The sequence below is a fragment of the Tursiops truncatus genome, chromosome 1 (genome assembly GCF_011762595.2).
Source record: "Tursiops truncatus isolate mTurTru1 chromosome 1, mTurTru1.mat.Y, whole genome shotgun sequence".
NCBI lineage: Eukaryota > Metazoa > Chordata > Mammalia > Artiodactyla > Delphinidae > Tursiops > Tursiops truncatus.
Window position 1 is genome coordinate 52635963 of NC_047034.1, and position 20655 is coordinate 52656617.

The following is a 20655-nucleotide window of genomic DNA, read 5'->3' on the forward strand; positions in this document are numbered from 1 at the left end:
ACTCCCCACCTCCCCCCACCCCTCTTTTCCCTTCCCCAGATAAGCAGCTCCGGGAAACAAAGAGCGCGGGCTCTCCAGGCATCAGCGCTTAAGCCCTGCACCAGGCTAGCGGCGTCTCATTCCGAGGACCAGAGCTTTCCCGGCTCCACATCTCCTCCCCAACGTCCCCCGCCTCCCGCGCTCGCTCGCTCGCTCCCTCCCGCTCGCTGCCTCCCCCACCTTCGCGGCGCTGGGAGGAAGGCGGCCGGGGCTCAAGATGGCTTTAGCCGGGCTCTGCGCCCTGCTCGCCTGCTGCTGGGGGCCGGCGGCGGTGCTGGCCACGGCCGCGGGCGACGTGGATCCTTCCAAGGAGCTGGAGTGCAAGCTGAAGAGCATCACGGTGTCGGCGCTGCCTTTCCTGCGCGAGAACGACCTGAGTATCATGCACAGCCCCTCGGCCTCCGAGCCCAAGCTCCTCTTCTCGGTACGCAACGACTTCCCGGGAGAAATGGTCGTGGTGGACGACCTGGAGAACACGGAGCTGCCCTACTTCGTGCTGGGTGAGTCACGGGGGAGGTCGAGGCGCTGGCCCAGCGCCCTCACCGCCCCCCCCCCCCCCCCACTCGGGCTCGCTCTCCACACCCACTCGCCGGCGACCTCCCCTCCCCCACTCCTACCTCCCTGGATCCGCCCCATTCCCAGACCATTCTCCACACCGACTTGCAGACTGGCGCCTCAAAGCTGGGCCTTCCACCTCCCCTCAGCCGCCCTACCCCAAAGGAACAGGTTGCAGGAGTCTCTCTGAAACCTTTCCCAGCCTTGACCTCCCAGCTTTCATTCAGAAGCACGTTGACAGCGCACTTCTTGGCAGTTCCCAGCTCACCTCCCAGAAGCCCTTTTCCCACTCCCAGGCCACATGCTCAGTTCTTTGCTTCACACTCCCTGGGCCCCCATCTCCACCCACAGCATCCCCTGGGGGAGTTAGAAATAGGTATCCAGTACCCACCTAGCCAGGTATGTGCAGGCCAGATTGCACTGGCTGAATCTCCAGTATTCACTCACTGAGAGCTCTTTTTCTGTCACCAGGTTGCTGAAACTCTCTGGCCTTCTTTCAGAACAGAAGTTTCCTACACCCCTGTGTCCATCCTGGCAAGTCCTACCTCCATGCTTACATGTAACAGACACCTCCTTACAGACACCTCCACATCTCCAATTCCTTGGATGAACAAATCATCCAACTGTAGTCTGTTAACACTGGCATCTTTGTTCTCCAGCTCCCTTAGACAGATAGGCCTTCCTGCACAAAGAATAGCCTCCCTGGCCAAGAAGCTCTTCCTTCCTTTGTTTATTTATTTGCATCTCTCTCTTGGTATCCCTATTTTAATTTCCTTAGGTCACAAAAACTCCTTCAGGTACTGGAACTTCTACATCACTTCTAATCCACCCCTCTTTTTTCACTTCCAAGCTGCAAAGATACTGTAGTCCTGCTCCAGCATCTTGCAAAGTACCACAGGTTCATGTGACCTTGTTGACCAAAATTTCCATCACTTCTCCATGTGCAGATCCATCTCACCCTGCTGTGCACGCCCACCATGCGATCCATTTCTTCACTGCTGCTATAAATCATTCTTATTTTGCCCAGGAGAGAATTAAAATATAACCACAAGTAAGTTTCTAGATCCAAGAAAAAAAAGTGAAAATGTCCAGGAAGCTGTTTCATCTATTGACTGCCCGACCAACTAAAGTTCACTTTGTAGGGACATGGCTTCCTTTTGGCCGTATGTAGGTTGAAACCACAAATGGAATGCTATTTCACATCCTCTTCATGCTCTTTCCTTATGAGACATAAAACATTAAGAAGTGGATGAGTAAACCCCCACTCTCCAGCCCCTATGGAAAAACAATTTCAAAAATTGCCTGGTCCTTTGAAAAGTTGGTTCACAGTTCCTGGAGTAACAGCTCAGTAGACCCCATTAAGCCCAACCTACAGCCTTGATGGCATTATTTAGTTTTGCGTTAAAAATGTACTAATAACACAATAAAAACTGGGGACTGGCTGGGAATGCTGACGTTGTGGATACGCTGTTGATTAAAATGTGTAATTGCTGGGTTATTCGGTGGATGTAAATTTTGTGTTCAAGTCATGCTGATGTGCAAGTACAATCTGTTCATTGTCATGTGTAAGAATGAGTACAGGGAATTATATGTTTCTAAAGAGCCTATTTTGGGCTCTACATGCAGTGTTTACTGTGCATCAAGAGGGACATGTGTGATACATGAAAAAAAAAGAAGATTGGACTAACAGGTATTCAAAATTCCAGTTCCTTTTTAGCAGAATCCCAAAGCAGGGCCTAAAGCCATGATGTGGCTACTAGGGTCCAATGTGCACAGCAAAAGCCCAGATGTTAAAGAATGGCTTTTCTGCACCTCTGTGCAAAGCTGCCCACTGCAGCACCCTGCTGGAGTTGCTATGGTAACCTCCTGCAACTTGGCATTTACACGCAGGAGCAGACACACTCTCTCATTTCAGGGCCAGATGCATTTGCTCAATGCATTGATTGTCCCCTGCTCTCCCAGTTAATGGGGTATGTTCAGAACCAGAGATGTATTGGTACCTTCCCTTTTGGCCCAGTATTCCCAGGGGGAGTAGGAGTGAATCTCAGCTTGGGTAGCGGGGCAAAGCTGGACAGAAAGAGAAAGGAGTCCAAGTTCATGGAAGTCAAGGGTGGTTGCTTTTGAAGTTAACTTTTGTTGTCCTGGATCCTGTCACTTGTGGCCAACAGTAAGGTCTGTAGTGACTTTGATATAGAGGTTTCCCTACTCTTACCTCTAGAACCTGGTTTGCTTAATCCACCCCCTAGAGGAATTTGAATCAATCAGTCCTGGGAACTTACTGAGCATTTACTTGCTTGACATTCTTAGGTGCTTTTAGGATACAGAAGTTAAAAAAAAATAAAAGGCTTCTGCCCTCAGAGCTGTGAGTAATAACACCTGATTGTGTGGCAAGGTTGTCAAGGGCTGTAGGAATGTGGAGGAAGGAGATACTTGCATGGCAAGAGCAGACTCCATGGAAGATATGGGCTTGACTAGGGGCCTTGACCAAAATCAGATCCTTTTGTCTCCAGGATCAAGTCGTATACCTCAGTGAGGCAAACAAGTGTGTTCTCCTTCTGACTATAGCCTTCTGCAGACTCTTATCTCTACAAGCCTGCCATGGCTTTCAGGACTCTTTCAAGACTTTGCACATGCTCTTCCCTCTGCCTAGAATGATCTTCCCCACTCCTCCACTTGGCAGCCATTCATTCTTCCTTCTATACCCTGCACACATAGGCACCTCTCTGTGAAGCCTTCCCTACCCCCACCAAAGTAGTTTAGTTCATTCATCCCTCTTCAGTGCTCTTTGCATGGATTAAAAAAAATAAACACACGCACACACAAATGAACAAAATCAAAGATAGGTTAGCTTGGGCTTGGCCTAGGAAGGGTGAAGCCATTTGAGGTCATGGACAGGATGAGCCAAGTATGGTAGTAGGAGTGAATGTGGGGCTAGCATGCCTATGGCACAGTACAGAGATTAGCCTGGTGGTCTGAGAGTACAGAGGACTCTGCCTGGCTCTGTAGGGCGGGACACGGCTCACCACTTAAAAGCCAAGCAGGGGACGGCTGACTTGACAGAGAAAGCACTGAAGCCTGACTTGCAGAGGCTATCTCAGCCTTCAAAATTGTTGTCAATTTTGCTTGTAGGGTAACTCTGAGGGGCAGTGGAGGGAGTGGCGTTATCTCCTGTTCTCTGAAGTAGGATTTGCAAATTCTGCTGAAAGGGCCATATGTAACTTTCAGATGTGTTTTGTTTGGCTACACATAGTTTTGAATTTCAATGTTCTTAGTCACGTCATGCCGTCTCTAGATTGCCATACTGCCTATGAATATTGATTGTACCAAGGCTGAACCTCTTCTTTATGGTTCTTATCTGGTACCTCTTAGCCAGGTGATCTAAACCCCTGCTTTCAGAAGTGTTGTAAAACTTTCTATACTATGGGAAAATAACTGCAATTCCTAACTCAAGATATTTAGATACGTAGGCCTTATTACCCTCTCAGGAGAATATAAAATTTTGCTGAACTAGCCAATTAAAATTTCATACCTTAACTAAAATTTTGTGTCTCATCTTTGAAAACAGTAGACTTTCCTACTTTGGTGGCGTATTTGATTTTGAGACAACTGGTTAACCTGAAGTATGGCTTCTGCACTGAAGTGTGGTTTTCTGTGCTGTGAACAGAACATATTTATCCGTCTCATCATTTTTTGAAGGGGATGCTCCTCTGTTTCAGACCCAACTATTGAGCGTGTGTAAAACTTAGTGAAGAAAGCTATTTCTCCTGTGCCTTGGAGTTTAGCTTTAGCTGTCATTGATTGAAGGAGGTACACCTGAAGATAAATCAATCAGCCTGCAGAGATATAGTGAGTTCCCCCATGCAAGGTGCTATTTAAGGTGTCTGGAGCAGGCCAGTGTGGTGGTTAAAAGAACAGGCTTTGAAGACAGATCTGGTGTCAACTCCAGACTTTCCACTTATTCCAACAGTGGAGAAAAGTAAGGATGGAGAGGTTAAGTAACTTACTGAGGGTTACATAGCTGACGATGGATGGATCTGTAACTTGAACTCAGGTTAATATGACATTTAAGTCTTTCTCTTATTTGCTATTTCATAGGCCTTAAAAGTTTTCAAAATCTGTTATTTTTCATGGTTGAATAAAAGGAGCCCTGGCAATGGTTAGAATAGGGAAAACACACTCAGTTTGTATAAAGGAGTCCTTTTTGGTTTCTATGTAAACACCTTTTGAACATCCTTGTCCATCAAGTGATTTCTCACATACACCTTAATACAGAAGAGGGTGAACTTCACAAGGAATATTTACCTAAGTAGGTATACTTACCTAAGCAGAATTGGGGAATTCTTACTTCATTCATAGTTTCCAGGTCTGGGTAGCCATGTGTTATGGCGTGTTACGGCACCCACAGCCATGGTGAACAAAGTAGGGTATATGGGGATTAAGATAACATGTTCAGTGCTCTTTTGAGAAGGGCCCCACAGAAATGCAAACTGGGAAGCCCAGACAGCAGGTTCTTCTGTGAGATGGAGCCATCCGGAAGGCACTGTGGTTTCAGCTTCTTGACGAAGTCCGCTGAAGTTTCTATCAGGTGATCTTATGCATGGAATTCACTGTCAGAGCCCAGTGGCACTGCTTGAATAGCAGTTACTGAGCTTTTTGATTGGCTTCAAATATAACATTAGACATAGTTTTCTACTCACCATTGAGCTTGGCCTAATAGGAAGCATCCTAGTTTTTTTCCCCACATATCCCTCCATCACCGCATTCAAGAAGAAACTTTAAAATTTGTTTCTTTTCCTTCCTTTTGCTCTTTGCTACAGTGAGCTGCCTAGGTTAACAGCAAACAAATTCATATAGAGTGGCAGCCCCATCCAAGACATGGGAGGATGAGTAGTAGCAGCCTTAAGGTAGGGTCTTCAGCACTTATATAACTCCTACTAGCAGAATGCACTAATTTATAGCATTGAGAGGGTTGTTATATACTATTTCTCTACAGAACTGTAGATTTTACATCAAAGGAATTTTAAATGCAAGAGTGATGAATTTTACATTTCAAATGCTCTTCTAGCTATACTGATATGGTTTGAATTGAAGTTTTTCAAGGAAAAGTAAAATACAAGCTTAATTTCTTTATATATCTTTGGAGGCAAGATTGAGGTCTTGTTTTATAGAATATATATATATATATATACAAACACATATATATGTATTTTTTTCTTTCTTTGTCCCTTTTCTTTTTTTTTTTTTTTTTGCGGTACGTGGGCCTCTCACTGTTGTGGCCTCTCCCGTTGCGGAGCACAGGCTCCGGACGCGCAGGCCCAGCGGCCATGGCTCACGGACCCAGCTGCTCTGCGGCATGTGGGATCCTCCCGGACCAGGGCACGAACCCGTGTCCCCTGCATCGGCAGGCGGACTCTCAACCACTGTGCCACCAGGGAAGCCCTCAGACTTGTTCTTGATGACCTTGACAGTTTTGAGGGGTACTTGTCAGGTATTTTGTAGAATGTCCCTCAATTTGGATTCTTTTTTTCTTCATTCTTTTTCTTTTTTAAATATCTTTACTGGAGTATAATTGCTTTACAATGTTGTGTTAGTTTCTGCTGTATAACAAAGTGAATCAGCTATACGTATAAATATATCCCCATATCCCCTCCCTCTTGCGTCTCCCTCCCACCCTCCCTATCCCACCCCTCTAGGTGGTCACAAAGCACCGAGCTGATCTCTTTGTGCTATGCAGCTGCTTCCCACTAGCTATCTATTTTACATTTGCTAGTGTATATATGTCAATGCTACTCTCTCACTTTGTCCCACTTACCCTTACCCAACCCTGTGTCCTCAAGTCCATTCTCTATGTCTGAGTCTTTTTTCCTGTCCTACCCCTAGGTTCTTCAGAACGATTTTTTAGATTCCATATATATGTGTTAGCATACGGTACTTGTTTTTCTCTTTGTGACTTACTTCACTCTGTATGACAGACTCTAGGTCCATCCACCTCACTAATAATAACTCAATTTCATTTCTTTTTATGGCTGAGTAATGCTCCATTTGTATATATGTGCCACATCTTCTTTACCCATTTATCTCTCAGTGGACACTTAGGTTGCTTCCATGTCCTGGCTATTGTAAATAGAGCTGCAATGAACATTGTGGTATGTGATTCTTTTTGAATTATGGTTTTCTCAGGGTATATGCCCAGTAGTGGGATGGCTGGGTCATATGGTAATTCTATTATTAGTTTTTTAAGGAACCTCCATATTGTTCTCCATAGTGGCTGTATCAATTTACATTCCCACCAAAAATGCAAGAGGGTTCCCTTTTCTCCACACCCTCTGCAGCATTTATTGTTTATAGATTTATTGATGATGGCCATTCTGACCGGTGCGAGGTGATACCTCATTGTAGTTTTGATTTGCATTTCTCTAATGATTAGTGATGTTGAGCATCCTTTCATGTGTTTGTTGGCAATCTGTATATCTTCTTTGGAGAAATGTCTATTTAGGTCTTCTGCCCATTTTTGGATTGGGTTGTTTGTTTTTTTGTTATTGAGCTGCATGAGCTGTTTGTAAATTTTGGAGATTAATCCTTTGTCCGTTGCTTCATTTGCAAATATTTTCTCCCATTCTGAGGGTTGTCTTTTGGTCTTGTTTATGGTTTCCTTTGCTGTGCAAAAGCCTTTGATTTTCATTAGGTCGCATTTGTTTGTTTTTGTTTTTATTTCCATTTCTCTAGGAGGTGGGACATAAAGGATCTTGCTGTGAGGTATGTCATAGAGTGTTCTACCTATGTTTTCCTCTAAGAGTTTTATAGTGTCTGGCCTTACATTTAGGTCTTTAATCCACTTTGAGTTCATTTTTGTGTATGGTGTTGGGGAGTGTTCTAATGTCATTCTTTTACATTTAGCTGTCCAGTTTTCCCAGCGCCACTTATTGAAGAGGCTCTCTTTTCTCCGTTGTATACTCTTGCCGCCTTATCAAAAATAAGCTGACCATATGTGCGTGGGTTTCTCTCTGGGCTTTTTATCCTGTTCCGTTGATCTATATTTCTGTTTTTGTGCCAGTACCATATTGTCTTGATTACTGTAGCTTTGTAGTACAGTCTGAAGTCCGGGAGCCTTATTCCTCCAGCTCCGTTTTTCTTTCTCAAGATTGCTTTGGCTATTTGGGGTCTTTTGTGTTTCTATACAAATTGTTAAGTTTTTTGTTCCAGTTCTGTGAAAACTGCCATTGGTAGTTTGATAGGGATTGCATTGAATCTGTAGATTGTTTTGGGTAGTAGAGTCATTTTCACAATGTTGATTCTTCCAGTCCAAGAACATGGTATGTCTCTCCATCTGTCTGTATCATCTTTAATTTCTTTCATCAGTGTCTTATAGTTTTCTGCATACAGGTCATTTGTCTCCTTAGGTAAATTTATCCCTAGGTATTTTATTCTTTTTGTTGCAGTGGTAAATGGGGGTGTTTCCTTAATTTCTCTTTCAGATTTTTCATCGTTAGTGTATAGGAATGCAAGAGATTTCTGTGCATTAATTTTATACCCTGCTACTTTACCAAATTCATTGATTAGCTCTAGTAATTTTCTGGTAGCATCTTTAGGATTCCCTATGTGTAGTGTCATGTCATCTGCAAACAGTGACAGCTTTCCTTCTTCTTTTCCAATTTGGATTGCTTTTATTTCTTTTTCTTCTCTGATTGCTGTGGCTAAAACTTCCAAAACTATGTTGAATAATAGTGGTGAGAGTGGGCAACCTTGTCTTGTTCCTGATCTTAGTGGAAATGGTTTCAGTTTTTCACCACTGAGAATGATGTTGGTTGTGGGTTCTCATATATGGCCTTTATTATGTTGAGGTAGTTTCCCTCTTTGCCTACTTTCTGGAGAGTTTTTATCATAATTGGGTGTTGAATTTTGTCAGAAGCTTTTTCTACATCTCCTGAGATTATCATATGGTTTTTCTCCTTCAGTTTGTTAATATGGTGTATCACATTGATTGATTTTTGTATATTGAAGAATCCTTACACTCCTGGGATAAGCCCCACTTGGTCATGGTGTATGATCCTTTTAATGTGCTGTTGGATTCTGTTTGCTAGTATTTTGTTGAGGATTTTTGCATCTATGTTCATCAGTGATATTGCCCTGTAGTTTTTTTTTTTTTTTTTGGCAGTATGCGGGCCTCGCCCATTGCGGAGCACAGGCTCCGGACGCACAGGCTCAGCGGCCATGGCTCATGGGCCCAGCTGCTCCGTGGCATGTGGGATCTTCCCGGACCGGGGCACGGACCCACGTCCCCTGCATTGGCAGGTGGACTCTCAACCACTGCGCCACCAGGGAAGCCCTGTAGTTTTCTTTTTTTGTGACATCTTCATCTCGTTCTGGTATCAGGTTGATGGTGGCCTCGTAGAATGAGTTTGGGAGTGTTTCTCCCTCTGCTATATTTTTGAAGAATTTGAGAAAGATAGGTGTTAGCTCTTCTCTAAACGATGGAGTTCACCTGTGAAGCCATCTGGTCCTGGGCTTTTGTTTTTGGAAGATTTTTCATCACAGTTTCAATTTCAGTGCTTGTGATTGGTCTGTTTATATTTTCTATTTCTTCCTGGTTCAGTCTTGGAAGGTTGTGCTTTTCTAAACAAGTGTCCATTTCTTCCAGGTTGTCCATTTTATTGGTATATAGTTGCTTGTAATAATCTCGCATGATCCTTTGTATTTCTGCAGTGTCAGTTGTTACTTCTCCTTTTTCATTTCTAATTCTGTTGATTTGAATATTCTCCCTTTTCTTCTTGATGAGTCTGGCTAATGGTTTATCAATTTTGTTTATCTTCTCTAAGAAACAGCTTTTAGTTTTATTGACCTTTGCTATTGTTTTCTTCATTTCTTTTTCACTGACCTCTGATCTGATATTTATGCTTTCCTTCTGCTAACTTTGGGTTTTTTTGTTCTTCTTTCTCTAATTGCTTTAGGTGTAAGCTTAGGTTGTTTATGTGAGATTTTCCTTGTTTCTTGAGGTAGGATTGTATTGCTCTAAACTTCCCTCTTAGAACTGCTTTGGCTGCATCCCATATGTTTTTGGCCAACGTGTTTCTTTGCCATTTGTTTCTAGGTATTTTTTGATTTCCTCTTTGATTTTTTCAGTGACCTCTTGGTTATTTAGTAGCATATTGTTTAACCTCCTTTTGTTTGTATTTTTTACAGTTTTCTTCCTGTAATTAATATCTCGTCTTATAGTGTTGTGGTTAGAAAAGTTACTTGATATGATATCAATTTTCCTAAATTTACGAAGGCTTGATTTGTGATCCAAGATATGATATATCTTGGAGAATGTTGCATGAGCACTTGAGCAGAAAGTGTATTCTGTTGTTTTTAATATTTTTGTGTTACTGTCAATTTCCCCTTTTATGGCTTTTAACATTTGCCTTTCTTATTGAGGTGCTCCTCTGTTGGGTGCGCAAGTATTTACAATTGTTATATCTTCTTTTTGGATTGATCCCTTGATCATTATGTAGTGTCCTTCTTTGTATCTTGTAATAGTCTTTATTTTAAAGTTGATTTTGTCTAATATGAGAATTGCTACTACAGGTCTCTTTTGATATTCATTTGCATGGAATATCTTTTTTCCATCCCCTCACTTTCAGTCCGTATGTGTCCCTAGGTCTGAAGTGGGTCTCTTGTAGACAGCATATATACGGGTCTTCTTTTTGTGTCCATTCAGCCAGTGTATGACTTTTGGTTGGAGCATTTGATCCATTTACATTTAAGGTAATTATCAATATTTATGTTCCTATTACCATTTTCTTAATTGTTTTGGGTTTGTATTGTAGGTCTTTTCGTTCTCTTGTGTTTCCTTCCTAGAGAAGTTCCTTTAGCATTTGTTGTAAAGCTGGTTTGATGGTGCTCAATTCTCTCAGTTTTTGGTTATCTGTAAGGGTTTTAATTTCTCTGTCAAATCTGAATGAGATCCTTGCTGGGGATAGTCATCTTGGTTGTAAGTTTTTCCCTTTCATCACTTTAAATATGTCCTGCCACTCCCTTGTGGCTTGCAGAGTTTCTGCTGAAAGATCAGCTGTTAATCTTATGGGGATCCCCTTGTATATTATCTGTTGCTTTTCCCTTGCTGCTTTTTGTATTTTTTCTTTGTATTTAATTTTTGATAGTTTGATTAATATGTGTCTTGGCGTGTTTCTCCTTGGATTTATCCTGTATGGGACTCTCTGCACTTCCTGGACTTGATTGACTGTTTCCTTTCCCATATTAGGGAATTTTTCAACTATAATCTCTTCAAATATTTTCAGACCCTTTCTTTTTCTCTTCTTCTTCTGGGACTCTTATAATTCGAATGTTGGTATGTTTAATGTTGTCTCAGAGGTCTCTGAGAGTGTCCTCAATTCTTTTCATTCTTTTTTCTTTATTCTGCTCTGTGGTAATTATTTCCACTATTTTGTCTTCCAGATCACTTATCCGTTCTTCTGCCTCAGTTATTCTGCTATTGATTCCTTCTAGAGAGTTTTTTATTTCATTTATTGTGTTGTTCATCGTTGTTTGTTTGCTTTTTTCTTCTAGGTCCTTGTTAAACGTTCCTTGTATTTTCTCCATTCTAGTTCCATGATTTTGGATCATGTTTACTCTCATTACTCTGAATTCTTTTTCAGGTAGACTGCCTATTTCCTCTACATTTGTTTGGCCTGGTGGGTTTTTACCTTGCTCCTTCATCTGCTGCATATTTCTCTGTCTTCTCATTTTGCTTAACTGACTGTGTTTGCGGTCTCCTTTTTGCAGGTTGCAGGTTTGTAGTTCCCATTGTTTTTGGTGTCTGCCCGTAGTGGGTAAGGTTGGTTCAGTGGGTTGTGTAGGCTTCCTGGTCGAGTGCACTGGTGCCTGTGTTCTGGTGGATGAGGCTGGATCTTGTCTTTCTGGTGGTCAGGACTCTGTCTGGTGGTGTGTTTTTGGGTGTCTGTGAACTTATTGTGATTGTAGGCTGCGTCTCTGCTAATGGGTGGGGTTGTGTTCCTGTCTTGCGAGGTGTTTGGCATGAGGCATGCAGCACTGGAGCTTTTTGGCCGTTGGGTGGAGGTGGGTCTTTGCGTTGAGACGGACATTTCTGGGAGAGCTCTCGCCGATTGATGTTACGTGGGGCCGGGAGGTCCTTGGTGGTCCAATATCCTGAACTTGGCTCTCCCACCTCAGATGCTTAGGCCTGACATCAGGCCAGAGCACCAAGACCCTGTCAGCCATACATCTCAGAAGAAAAGGGTGAAAATAAGAAGGAAAAAAAAATTAAAGAAATAATAAATAAAAAAATTAAATTATTAACATAAAAAAATAATAATACTTAAAAAAAAGAGCAACCAAATCAATAAACAAATCCACCAATGATAAGAAGCCCTAAGAACTAAACTAAGATAAACATAAAAATCCGAAACAAATCAGTAGCGTTCGGCAAACCCCAAGTCTACAGTTGCTCCCAAAGTCCACCGCCTCAATTTCGGGACGATATGTTGTCTATTCAGGTATTCCAAGACGCAGTGTACATCAAGTTGATTGTGGGGATTTAATCCGCTGCTCCTGAGTCTGCAGGGAGAAATTTCCCTTTCTCTTCTTTGTTCGCACAGCTCCTGGGGTTCAGCTTTGGGTTTGGCCCCACCTCTGCATGTAGGTCGCCCTCAGGCGTCTTTTCCCCACTCAGACAAGAGGGGGTTCAAGCAGTGGCTGTTTAGGGGTCTCTTGTTCCCTCAGGTCGTGGGGCAGGAGGGCTACTGTAGTCATAACTGGAATGCGGGGTGAGCCTGTGGTGGCAGAGGTTGGCGTGACGTTGCAACTGCCTGAGGCATGCTGTGTGTTCTCCCAGGGAAGTTGTCCCTGGATCACGGGCCCCTGGCAGTGGCGGGCTGCACAGGCTCCTGGAGGGGGGCAGGGGTGTGTGGATAGTGACCTGTGCTTGCACACAGGATTCTTGGTGGTCGCAGCAGCGTTAGATTTTCATGCCTGTTTCTGGGGTCTGTGCTGATAGCTGTGCAGCAGCGTTAGATTTTCATGCACTTCTCTGGGGTCCGTGCTGAGATGGGCTCATGCCCGTCTCTGGAGCTCGTTTAGGCAGTGCTCTGCTTTCTGTGGGCAGACGGGGAAGGAATCCCCTCTCCTCACGTACCCCAAAACAATGGTCTGTTGCCTTTTCGGCAAGTCCAGACTTTTTCCCGGACTCCCTCCCGGCTAGCTGTGGCGCACTAGCACCCTCAGGCTGTCTTCACACAGTGAACCCCAGTCCTCTCCCTGGGATCTGACCTCCAAAGCCCATGCCTCATTTCCCAGCCCCCACCTGCCCCAGTGGGTGAGCAGACAAGTGTCTCAGGCTGGTGAGTGCTGGTTGGCACCGATCCTCCGTGCGGGAAGCTCTCCGTCTTGCCCTCTGCAGCCCTGTTGCTGTGTTCTCCTCCGTAGCTCCGAAGCTTCCCCCCCTCCACCCCCCCATCTCCGCCAGTGAAGGGGCTTCCTAGTGAGTGGAACCTTTTCCTCCTTCACAGCTCCCACCTAGAGGTGCAAGTCCCATCCCTATTCTTTTGTTTCTCTTTTTTCTTTTTGCCCTACCCCGGTACATGGGTATTTTCTTGCCTTTGGGGAAGTCTGAGGTCTTCTGCCAGCGTTCAGTAGGTCTTCTGTAGGAGTTGTTCCACTTGTAGATGTGTCTTTGATGTATTTGTGGGGAGGAAATTTATCTGCACGTCTTAATCCTCTGCCATCTTGAAGGTCCCCCTTCCACTCATTTTCTTAGATACTTAGTTACTTTGTAAAGATAGTTACTTAGGTCAGCATCTTTACCGCCTCACCCGGCAGTGAAGTTGCTTCATGTATTTAATATACAGTTAGTGTTTTGTCACTTTCTGCATTCCATCCTGGCATCACCCAACCTCCTAAATGTTTTCTCTTAGTTTGTAAACTTCAATGTTGGCTCTTTGTGCTCTAAAGTTTTATGGGTTTTTAACAAATATACACTGTCATATATCCAAAATTATATTATCATACAAAATAGTTTTACTGCCCTACAAAATTCTTCACATTTTGCCTATGCCTATTCAACCCTTTCTTCATTACTCCAAACTCTGGCAACCGCTGAGCTTTTTACTCTCACTATTGTTTTGCCTCTTCCAGAATGTCATGTAGTTGGAATTACACAGTATGTGGCCTTTTCAGACTTGCCGCATTCACTTAGCACTATGCATTTAAGATTCATTCATATGTTTTTTTATGGCTTGTCAGCTCATTTGTTTTAGTGCTGAATAATATTATATGGTGTGGATGTACCACAATTTGTTTATCCATTCACCTGTTGAAAGACATATTGGTTGCTTCCAGTTTTTAACAATTAAGAATAATAGTGCTATAAATATTAGCATATGTCTTCTTTGTGTGCTGGCTTTTTTGTTTTGTTTTGTTTTTGGAATCTCAATGGAGAGGTTTGAGTTAATCATACACCTGAATCCAAAATATATTTTATCATAGGTCTGTGAAAGCCTTCCTCCTTCCATTGGCTCACTTGTTTGTTTGTTTCTCTTTATCCTTACCTCCAATTTCCAGCTGCCCTTCCTCACAGGCCAACACTCTAATTTTTTCAATATGTACCTTTTTTTAAACATGTTCTTGTGCAATGTGAATAGTTTTTTGTGTGCTCATGTTATTGTTACTTTAACTAAATGGTGATGTGATATAATGACATTCTGATTCTTACTGTTTTCAGCCAGCACTCTATTTTAAGATCCACTCACGTTACTATGTGTGAATATAACCCGACACTGTACTGTTCAATTAAATTTCTGCAGTAATGATAATGTCCTCTATTTGCCTTATTCAGTATGGTAGTCCCTACCCACATGTGGCTCTTCTGCACTTGAAATTTTGCTAGTGCTTCTAAGGAACCAAATTTTTTCTTAAAAAAATATTAAGTAATTAACGTTGAAATAACCTCGTGTGGCTAGTGGTTATGATGTTGAAAGTGCATATATAGGACATTTCCACCATTGCAGAAAGGATGACTGGACAGAGAAGGTCTAGCATTCCATGTTGGGCATCTTCCCCATTTTACCAATCCATTCAGTGATGTATGCCTAGATTGCCTCCAGCTCCACATCCCTATAAATAATGCTGCAATAACCATTTTTATACATATTTCCTCAAGGATCATTGTGAAAGTTTCTCTGGGATATACAGCAGGAGTAGAATTGCTGGTTCATAAAGATTATGTACACTTAATTTGACTAAGTACCATCAGATTGTGCTCAGAATGGCTGCCCCGGTGTACACTCTCATCAGTGGTATTTGAGAGTTCCTGTATCCCCATTGTCCCGTGTTCTCATTTTTGTCAATCCACTACGTGTAAAGTGATATCTCATTGTGTGATTTCACTCTGCATTTTTAGCAGCACTTTAAAATACTAAGGCACTTATCCCCTTGATTGTAATATGAATGATGAAGAATTTGTTTTCCTCAGATGGATGTATGTCTCTTGATTTCACCTGTATTTTTGTTTAGTTGGTTGGTTGGTTGGTTGGCTGGTTGGTTTTCCAGAAGCTTTTAGATTTTATGTGTTTTAATTATTAATTATTTATTTTTGGCTTCTACACCTTAAGTCTTAGGGGAAGTTCTTCCTCACTTTAGGGAAGTTTTTCCTCACTTTAGGATTATAAAAGGATTTATTACTTTCTGTTCTCATACTCTAGTGGTTTCATTTGTTGCATTTAAATATTTTGAACTTATTCTGGTGTACACTATGAGATATAACACCTTATCCAGATGTACTGTATGAAGTGCTAACTTTAGCTCCTCAGATAGTTACTCAGATGTCTCAGTGTCATTTATTAAGTAGTTTGTGCCTTCCCGTCAGACTTGAGGCATCACCTTTGTCTTATAGTAAATTCTTTAATATATTTAAGTTTATCTGAACTTCTGTTCTATTACTACATATAGCTATTCATGTGCCTACCGTATTGTTTTAATTACTGAAGCTCTGTAGATGTTTCAATATTTGGTAGGAGTAGTCACTTTTGCTACTATTCTTTTTCAGAATTCTCCTAAGCATTCTTCTTTTTTTTTTTAATATAAACTTTCAAAGAAGCTTGTCTAGTTCTAAATAAATAAATACACACACACAGACACACACACACACACACACACACACATATATATGTATATACATATAAAACATCAAGAAAAACAAACACTAGTAACTTTTTTGCTTGAAATCCCATTAAATTAACTAAGGGGGAATTAATTAAATCCTTATAATGTTAAGTTTTTCTATTTAAGAACTTAGTATGTCTGTATTTATTCAAGTCTTCTAGTCTGTACTTTCATAGAGTTTTAAAGGCTTTTTGCCCCCTCATCTAGTTCTTGCGCATCTCTTATTAGGTTTCCTTCTAGGTATTTTATCATTTTGTGGTTTTGTAAAAGGAGTATTTTCTTTATATATATTCTCAACAATTATGTTTATATATATGAAACCTACTGATGTTTGTGTTAATTTCAACCCCCATTACCTTACTGAATCTCTAGCCATAGTAGGGTATCAGTTGCTTCTCCTGAATTTTTAGACATATTATATGCAAATACTGATAATTTTATATCCTTCCTTTAAGTTTTTTACCTCTAATTTCATTCTCACTGGTACTGGTTCTGGTACTAATTCCAATATAAGGGCAAAGAAGAATGTGAATTCACATTCAATAATGTGAATTCGTCTCTTTTCCTAACTTTAATGGCACATAACACTGCTGTCTTACAATTATGATAATGGCTTTTGGGTTAAGGTAAATAAAAACGACCATGTTAGGAAAGAATTGAGTGTTTTTTTCCCTATCAAAAATGATTTTTAAAAAATTAAAAATATTTTTTTAGTATCTATAGAGATAATCATATGATTTTTCTCCTTAGATTTATTAAAAGGATAAATGGTATAAATAGACTTTCTAATGCTGAACCATCTTTGCATTCCTGAAACAACTCGTATATGGTAAATGATAAATTATGCCTTTAATATGCTGTTGGATTCTGTTTGCTAATATTTTATTATGGATATTTTGCATCAATATTCCTAAGTGAGATTAGTCACAGATTTTCTTTTTTTGTGTGTGTAATCTTTGTCAGAATTTGTCACCTATTTTACATTTGATACATTTACATTTTTTCATAAAAATAATTGTCAAGTTTCCCCTCTTTGCTCTAGCACAATTTAGATAGCACTGCAATTATCTGTAGAATTTGTAATCTTTTTTTTTTTTTAATTTATTGATTTATGTTTGGCTGTGTTGGGTCTTCGTTTCTGTGCGAGGGCTTTCTCTAGCTGTGGCGAGCGGGGGGCCACTCTTCATCCCGGTGCGCGGGCCTCTCACTGTCGCGGCCTCTCTTGTTGCGGAGCACAGGCTCCAGATGCGCAGGCTCAGTAGTTGTGGCTCACGGGCCCAGTTGCTCCGCGGCATGTGGGATCTTCCCAGACCAGAGCTCGAACCCGTGTCCCCTGCATTGGCAGGCGGATTCTCAACCACTGCACCACCAGGGAAGCCCAGAGTTTGTAATCTTAACCACTGTACCATACAGTATGGTGAGTGTAATGACTGAATCAAGAACTGATTACTTTGTTGGTAAATAATGAACAACTAACTAAGTCAGACAGAATAATAGGGAATTCCTTACAAAGACAATGGTGTAAGCTGAGATTCAAAGGATGGTGGGATTTAGTCTGCTAAATCGGGGGTTCTAAGTCTGGAAAAGAAATTATGACCTCTAGCCTAAGGAAACAGGAAGTAGAAAATGTAAAAACCAAAATGGGTGAAAGGATGTGCAGTATAGTTATATTTAAGTGTCACGTTTGGCACTCATGTCAAAGTTGGCAACCTTTGGTTGAAGGGGCATGAAGCTGAGTATGTAAACCAAAGAAACATCCAGTGAATTCTTTTACTCTTGCCAGTTCCTAGGTAGTTTTTATAATTCTAAGTAGTGAGGGGAATACTCACAGGGAATCCACCATACTATATAGCTCCATGAGGCACTGTTCCCATTGAAATCTATGTACACATAGCATCACCTAGAGTTGTGCAGTGAAAGTCTGTGTACTTTTAATGGCCTTGACTGATGACTTTAGATTGTCCTGTCCTCCTCTAGGTATCTACTTTTCCTCCAAATATGAATTCTGAGAATTAAAATTCTCTCTCACTCATTTTTCCCCATCGTAATCTCATCCTGTGCCTTGGCCTTATTCTCCTTCCCATGTCCCTTCTCCGTTCCTTTCTAGCGTTCTCTGGCTGGCTCTTTTCAGTCTAGCACTAATCATCGATATAACCTGAAAAGGTGCAATGGCAAAGAGTGGCTACTTTATTGAAAAGTATCCTTCTGGACACTTTCTCAGAATGTTCCCCAGTGTGTGGGAGGAGTGGCCATTTCCTATTTTCTTCACTGATGCTTCTATATCAAGTGTTCTTAGCCTTAGGACCATGTATGGGCTCCAGAGTCTATTGTGTATAAACGTTATGTGTAAGTGCAGTTTCTTAGAAAGTGAGTCCATAGCTTAAATCAGATTTTAAAGGGGATACTATAAGTAGGAAAGGGGTTAACCTTCTGGAACAAAGATACCTTAATAAGATGACTTAAAGAAGAAAAGTTTACTCTCAGATGATGACAGCTCCAAGGTGAGTGGTTAAGTTCGGAAGGGCAGCTGCACTCCCTGCAGTGGTTCATAAATCCTTTCATCTTGTTGTTCTGCCCATCTCCAAGTCTTTATCTTGTGCCACACATGAAAGCAGGCTCACCAGCATGTGTGTTTTAGTTCATACGAAGGAGAAGGGGAGAAGTCCTGGGTAACAATTTTCATAGTTTTTTTTTTTTTTAATTTAAGCAAATGAAGCAAAAATTGTACATATCCTGTCTACTCCCATGTCATTGTTTACATGGGCCAAATCTTGGCAAATGATGCTGGGAAATACATCCTTAGCTGGGTGGCCATGTGCTCAAGTTAAATGAGAGAGAGAGACAGACAGAGGGAGAGAGAGAAGAAGAAGGAGTAGGAGGGGGAAGGGAAGGAGGAGGAGCAGGGGTGGGGAAGGAGGGCAAGGTAAGGCAAAGATTTTGGGGGACATTAGCAGTCTTTGTCACAAGGATCTCAAAGTTAACAACCACCCTTTTAGACCATACAATTCTACTCTCCTTTCAGGAAACACCTCCTTTTTTTTTTTTTTTTAAATTATTAATTAATTTATTTTTGCTGTGTTGGGTCTTCGTTTCTGTGCGAGGGCTTTCTCTAGTTGCAGCGAGCGGGGCCCACTCTTCATCGCGGTGTGCGGGCCTCTCACTATCGTGGCCTCTCTTGTTGCGGAGCACAAGCTCCAGACGCACAGGCTCAGTAGTTGTGGCTCATGGGCCTAGTTGCTCCGCGGCATGTGGGATCTTCCCAGACCAGGGCTCGAACCCGTGTCCCCTGCATTAGCAGGCAGACTCTCAACCACTGCGCCACCAGGGAAGCCCCAACACCTCCTTTTTGGAAGTACACATCTTCAGGTTCATCACCTTCTGCCCCTCCTAGTTGTCTCCATGTATCAGCTTCCAGGCCTTTCACTAATGAGCTTGGCACTGCCCCTCTGGTTTTGCTCTCTTTACCCAAGGCCATATCATTAACCATGTAGACCTGGTTCAACATACCCATTCTTAAAGGACAAGCTAGTAAATATTTTAGGCTTTTCAGGCCATGTCATCTCCATTGCAACTGCTCAAATATATCTTTGTAGCAGAAAAGCAGCCATAGACAATATGTAAATAATTGGATGTGGCTGTGTTCCATTAAAACTTTATTTTTAAAAATAGGCAAGTGGCCCACAGACCACAGTTTGTCAACCCCTGATGTAGACACTGCATCCAATTTCCTACTTTTTAATTCCTCGACTCCTATAACTCCATTGACCAACAAAACTCCACTTTATTCACCCATAACTTTGGTCACAACCCCTCATCCCCAGAACTCTCCAACTCTGAAACTGGTCCTAGTCAGACCACAAATTCTTCTTTCCAGCTCTCATGCTCTCCCGTTCCCTTTGACTGATCTTTGGTCCTTTGAAATTCACCATTTCATTGATCTTTTTATTTCCCCCATGTCTATTAGAATGTTTCTGGCATCTCCTCCTTTTCCTGAAGTACCTTTTGATCAGAATCCTCAGTTTCATTGCTTCCTGTCATTATACAGCATCTACCAGTTGAATGTCCAAATGTTCCCCTAAATCCACATGCTTTACTTGTATCCACAGACTGAGTGCTGAGATCTGTGTATAAATATTCCCTTTTGCATGGATTTGAGGTACTATAAATATCTAGGTTCTAATCTCAGGTTGGTCCTGAACATTGCTTATTAATTTTTATTGTCCTTGATAAACCTCTCTTTTCATTGCCCTCAGTGACCATCTCAAACCTTTAATAAGACAATTAAGCTCCCAACTTAATAGCTACATCTTTACACTTAGCATAAGACCTTGCCTCATAACTTTACCTAAAATAGTGAGACTATCAAGCATACTTTCTATACACCCCAACTCTCAAATTCCATACTCCTTCTTACCTTCTCATCTCCAACTTCCAGTAATTTTTGAGTAGCTGCTAAGTACCAGTCATGATACTAGGCTCTCAGGATGCAATGAGAAATAAAAAGACGCAATCCTGTCTTTATAGAACCAAGAATTCTTTCTCTTCTGGGGCCTCACTGTCTTTTTCATTCCTCTTTTGTAGAGCTTTACCGTTTTCTCCCTCTTTTTCCTAGATCTTTCCCACCAGCCTATCAATATATTCATGTTTCTCCTATCTTAAAAAAATCATCCACTTACTTGTATACCCTCTTAGTGATGACCTTATCAGTCTCTCCCGGATCACAATGGCTTTTGGCTTCCTGTCTGCTTCACTGCATTGAAGTCGCCATTGACCCCTTAATGTTAAATCCAAGTAATACTCTTCTATCCTTATCTTAATGGTGCACTGTTGCATTTGTCACTGCTGATCTTCACTGAATTCATCTCCTTCTTTTCTTGGGTATTGTACAAACTCTTTAGAGGCAGAGAG

At 41.7% G+C, this 20655-nt stretch overlaps 1 protein-coding gene across 1 annotated transcript in view; it reads left to right on the plus strand.

Annotated features, from left to right (window-relative positions):
• Positions 1-237: 237 nt before the first annotated feature.
• The window catches only part of ASTN1 (astrotactin 1), a 329737-nt gene continuing 309319 nt past the window's right edge, over positions 238-20655 (plus strand). The window contains exon 1 of the mRNA XM_033847791.2: positions 238-539. Within this exon, the coding sequence (XP_033703682.1) occupies positions 257-539 (283 nt within the window). The 5' untranslated portion in view covers positions 238-256. The remainder of the gene's footprint in view (positions 540-20655) is intronic.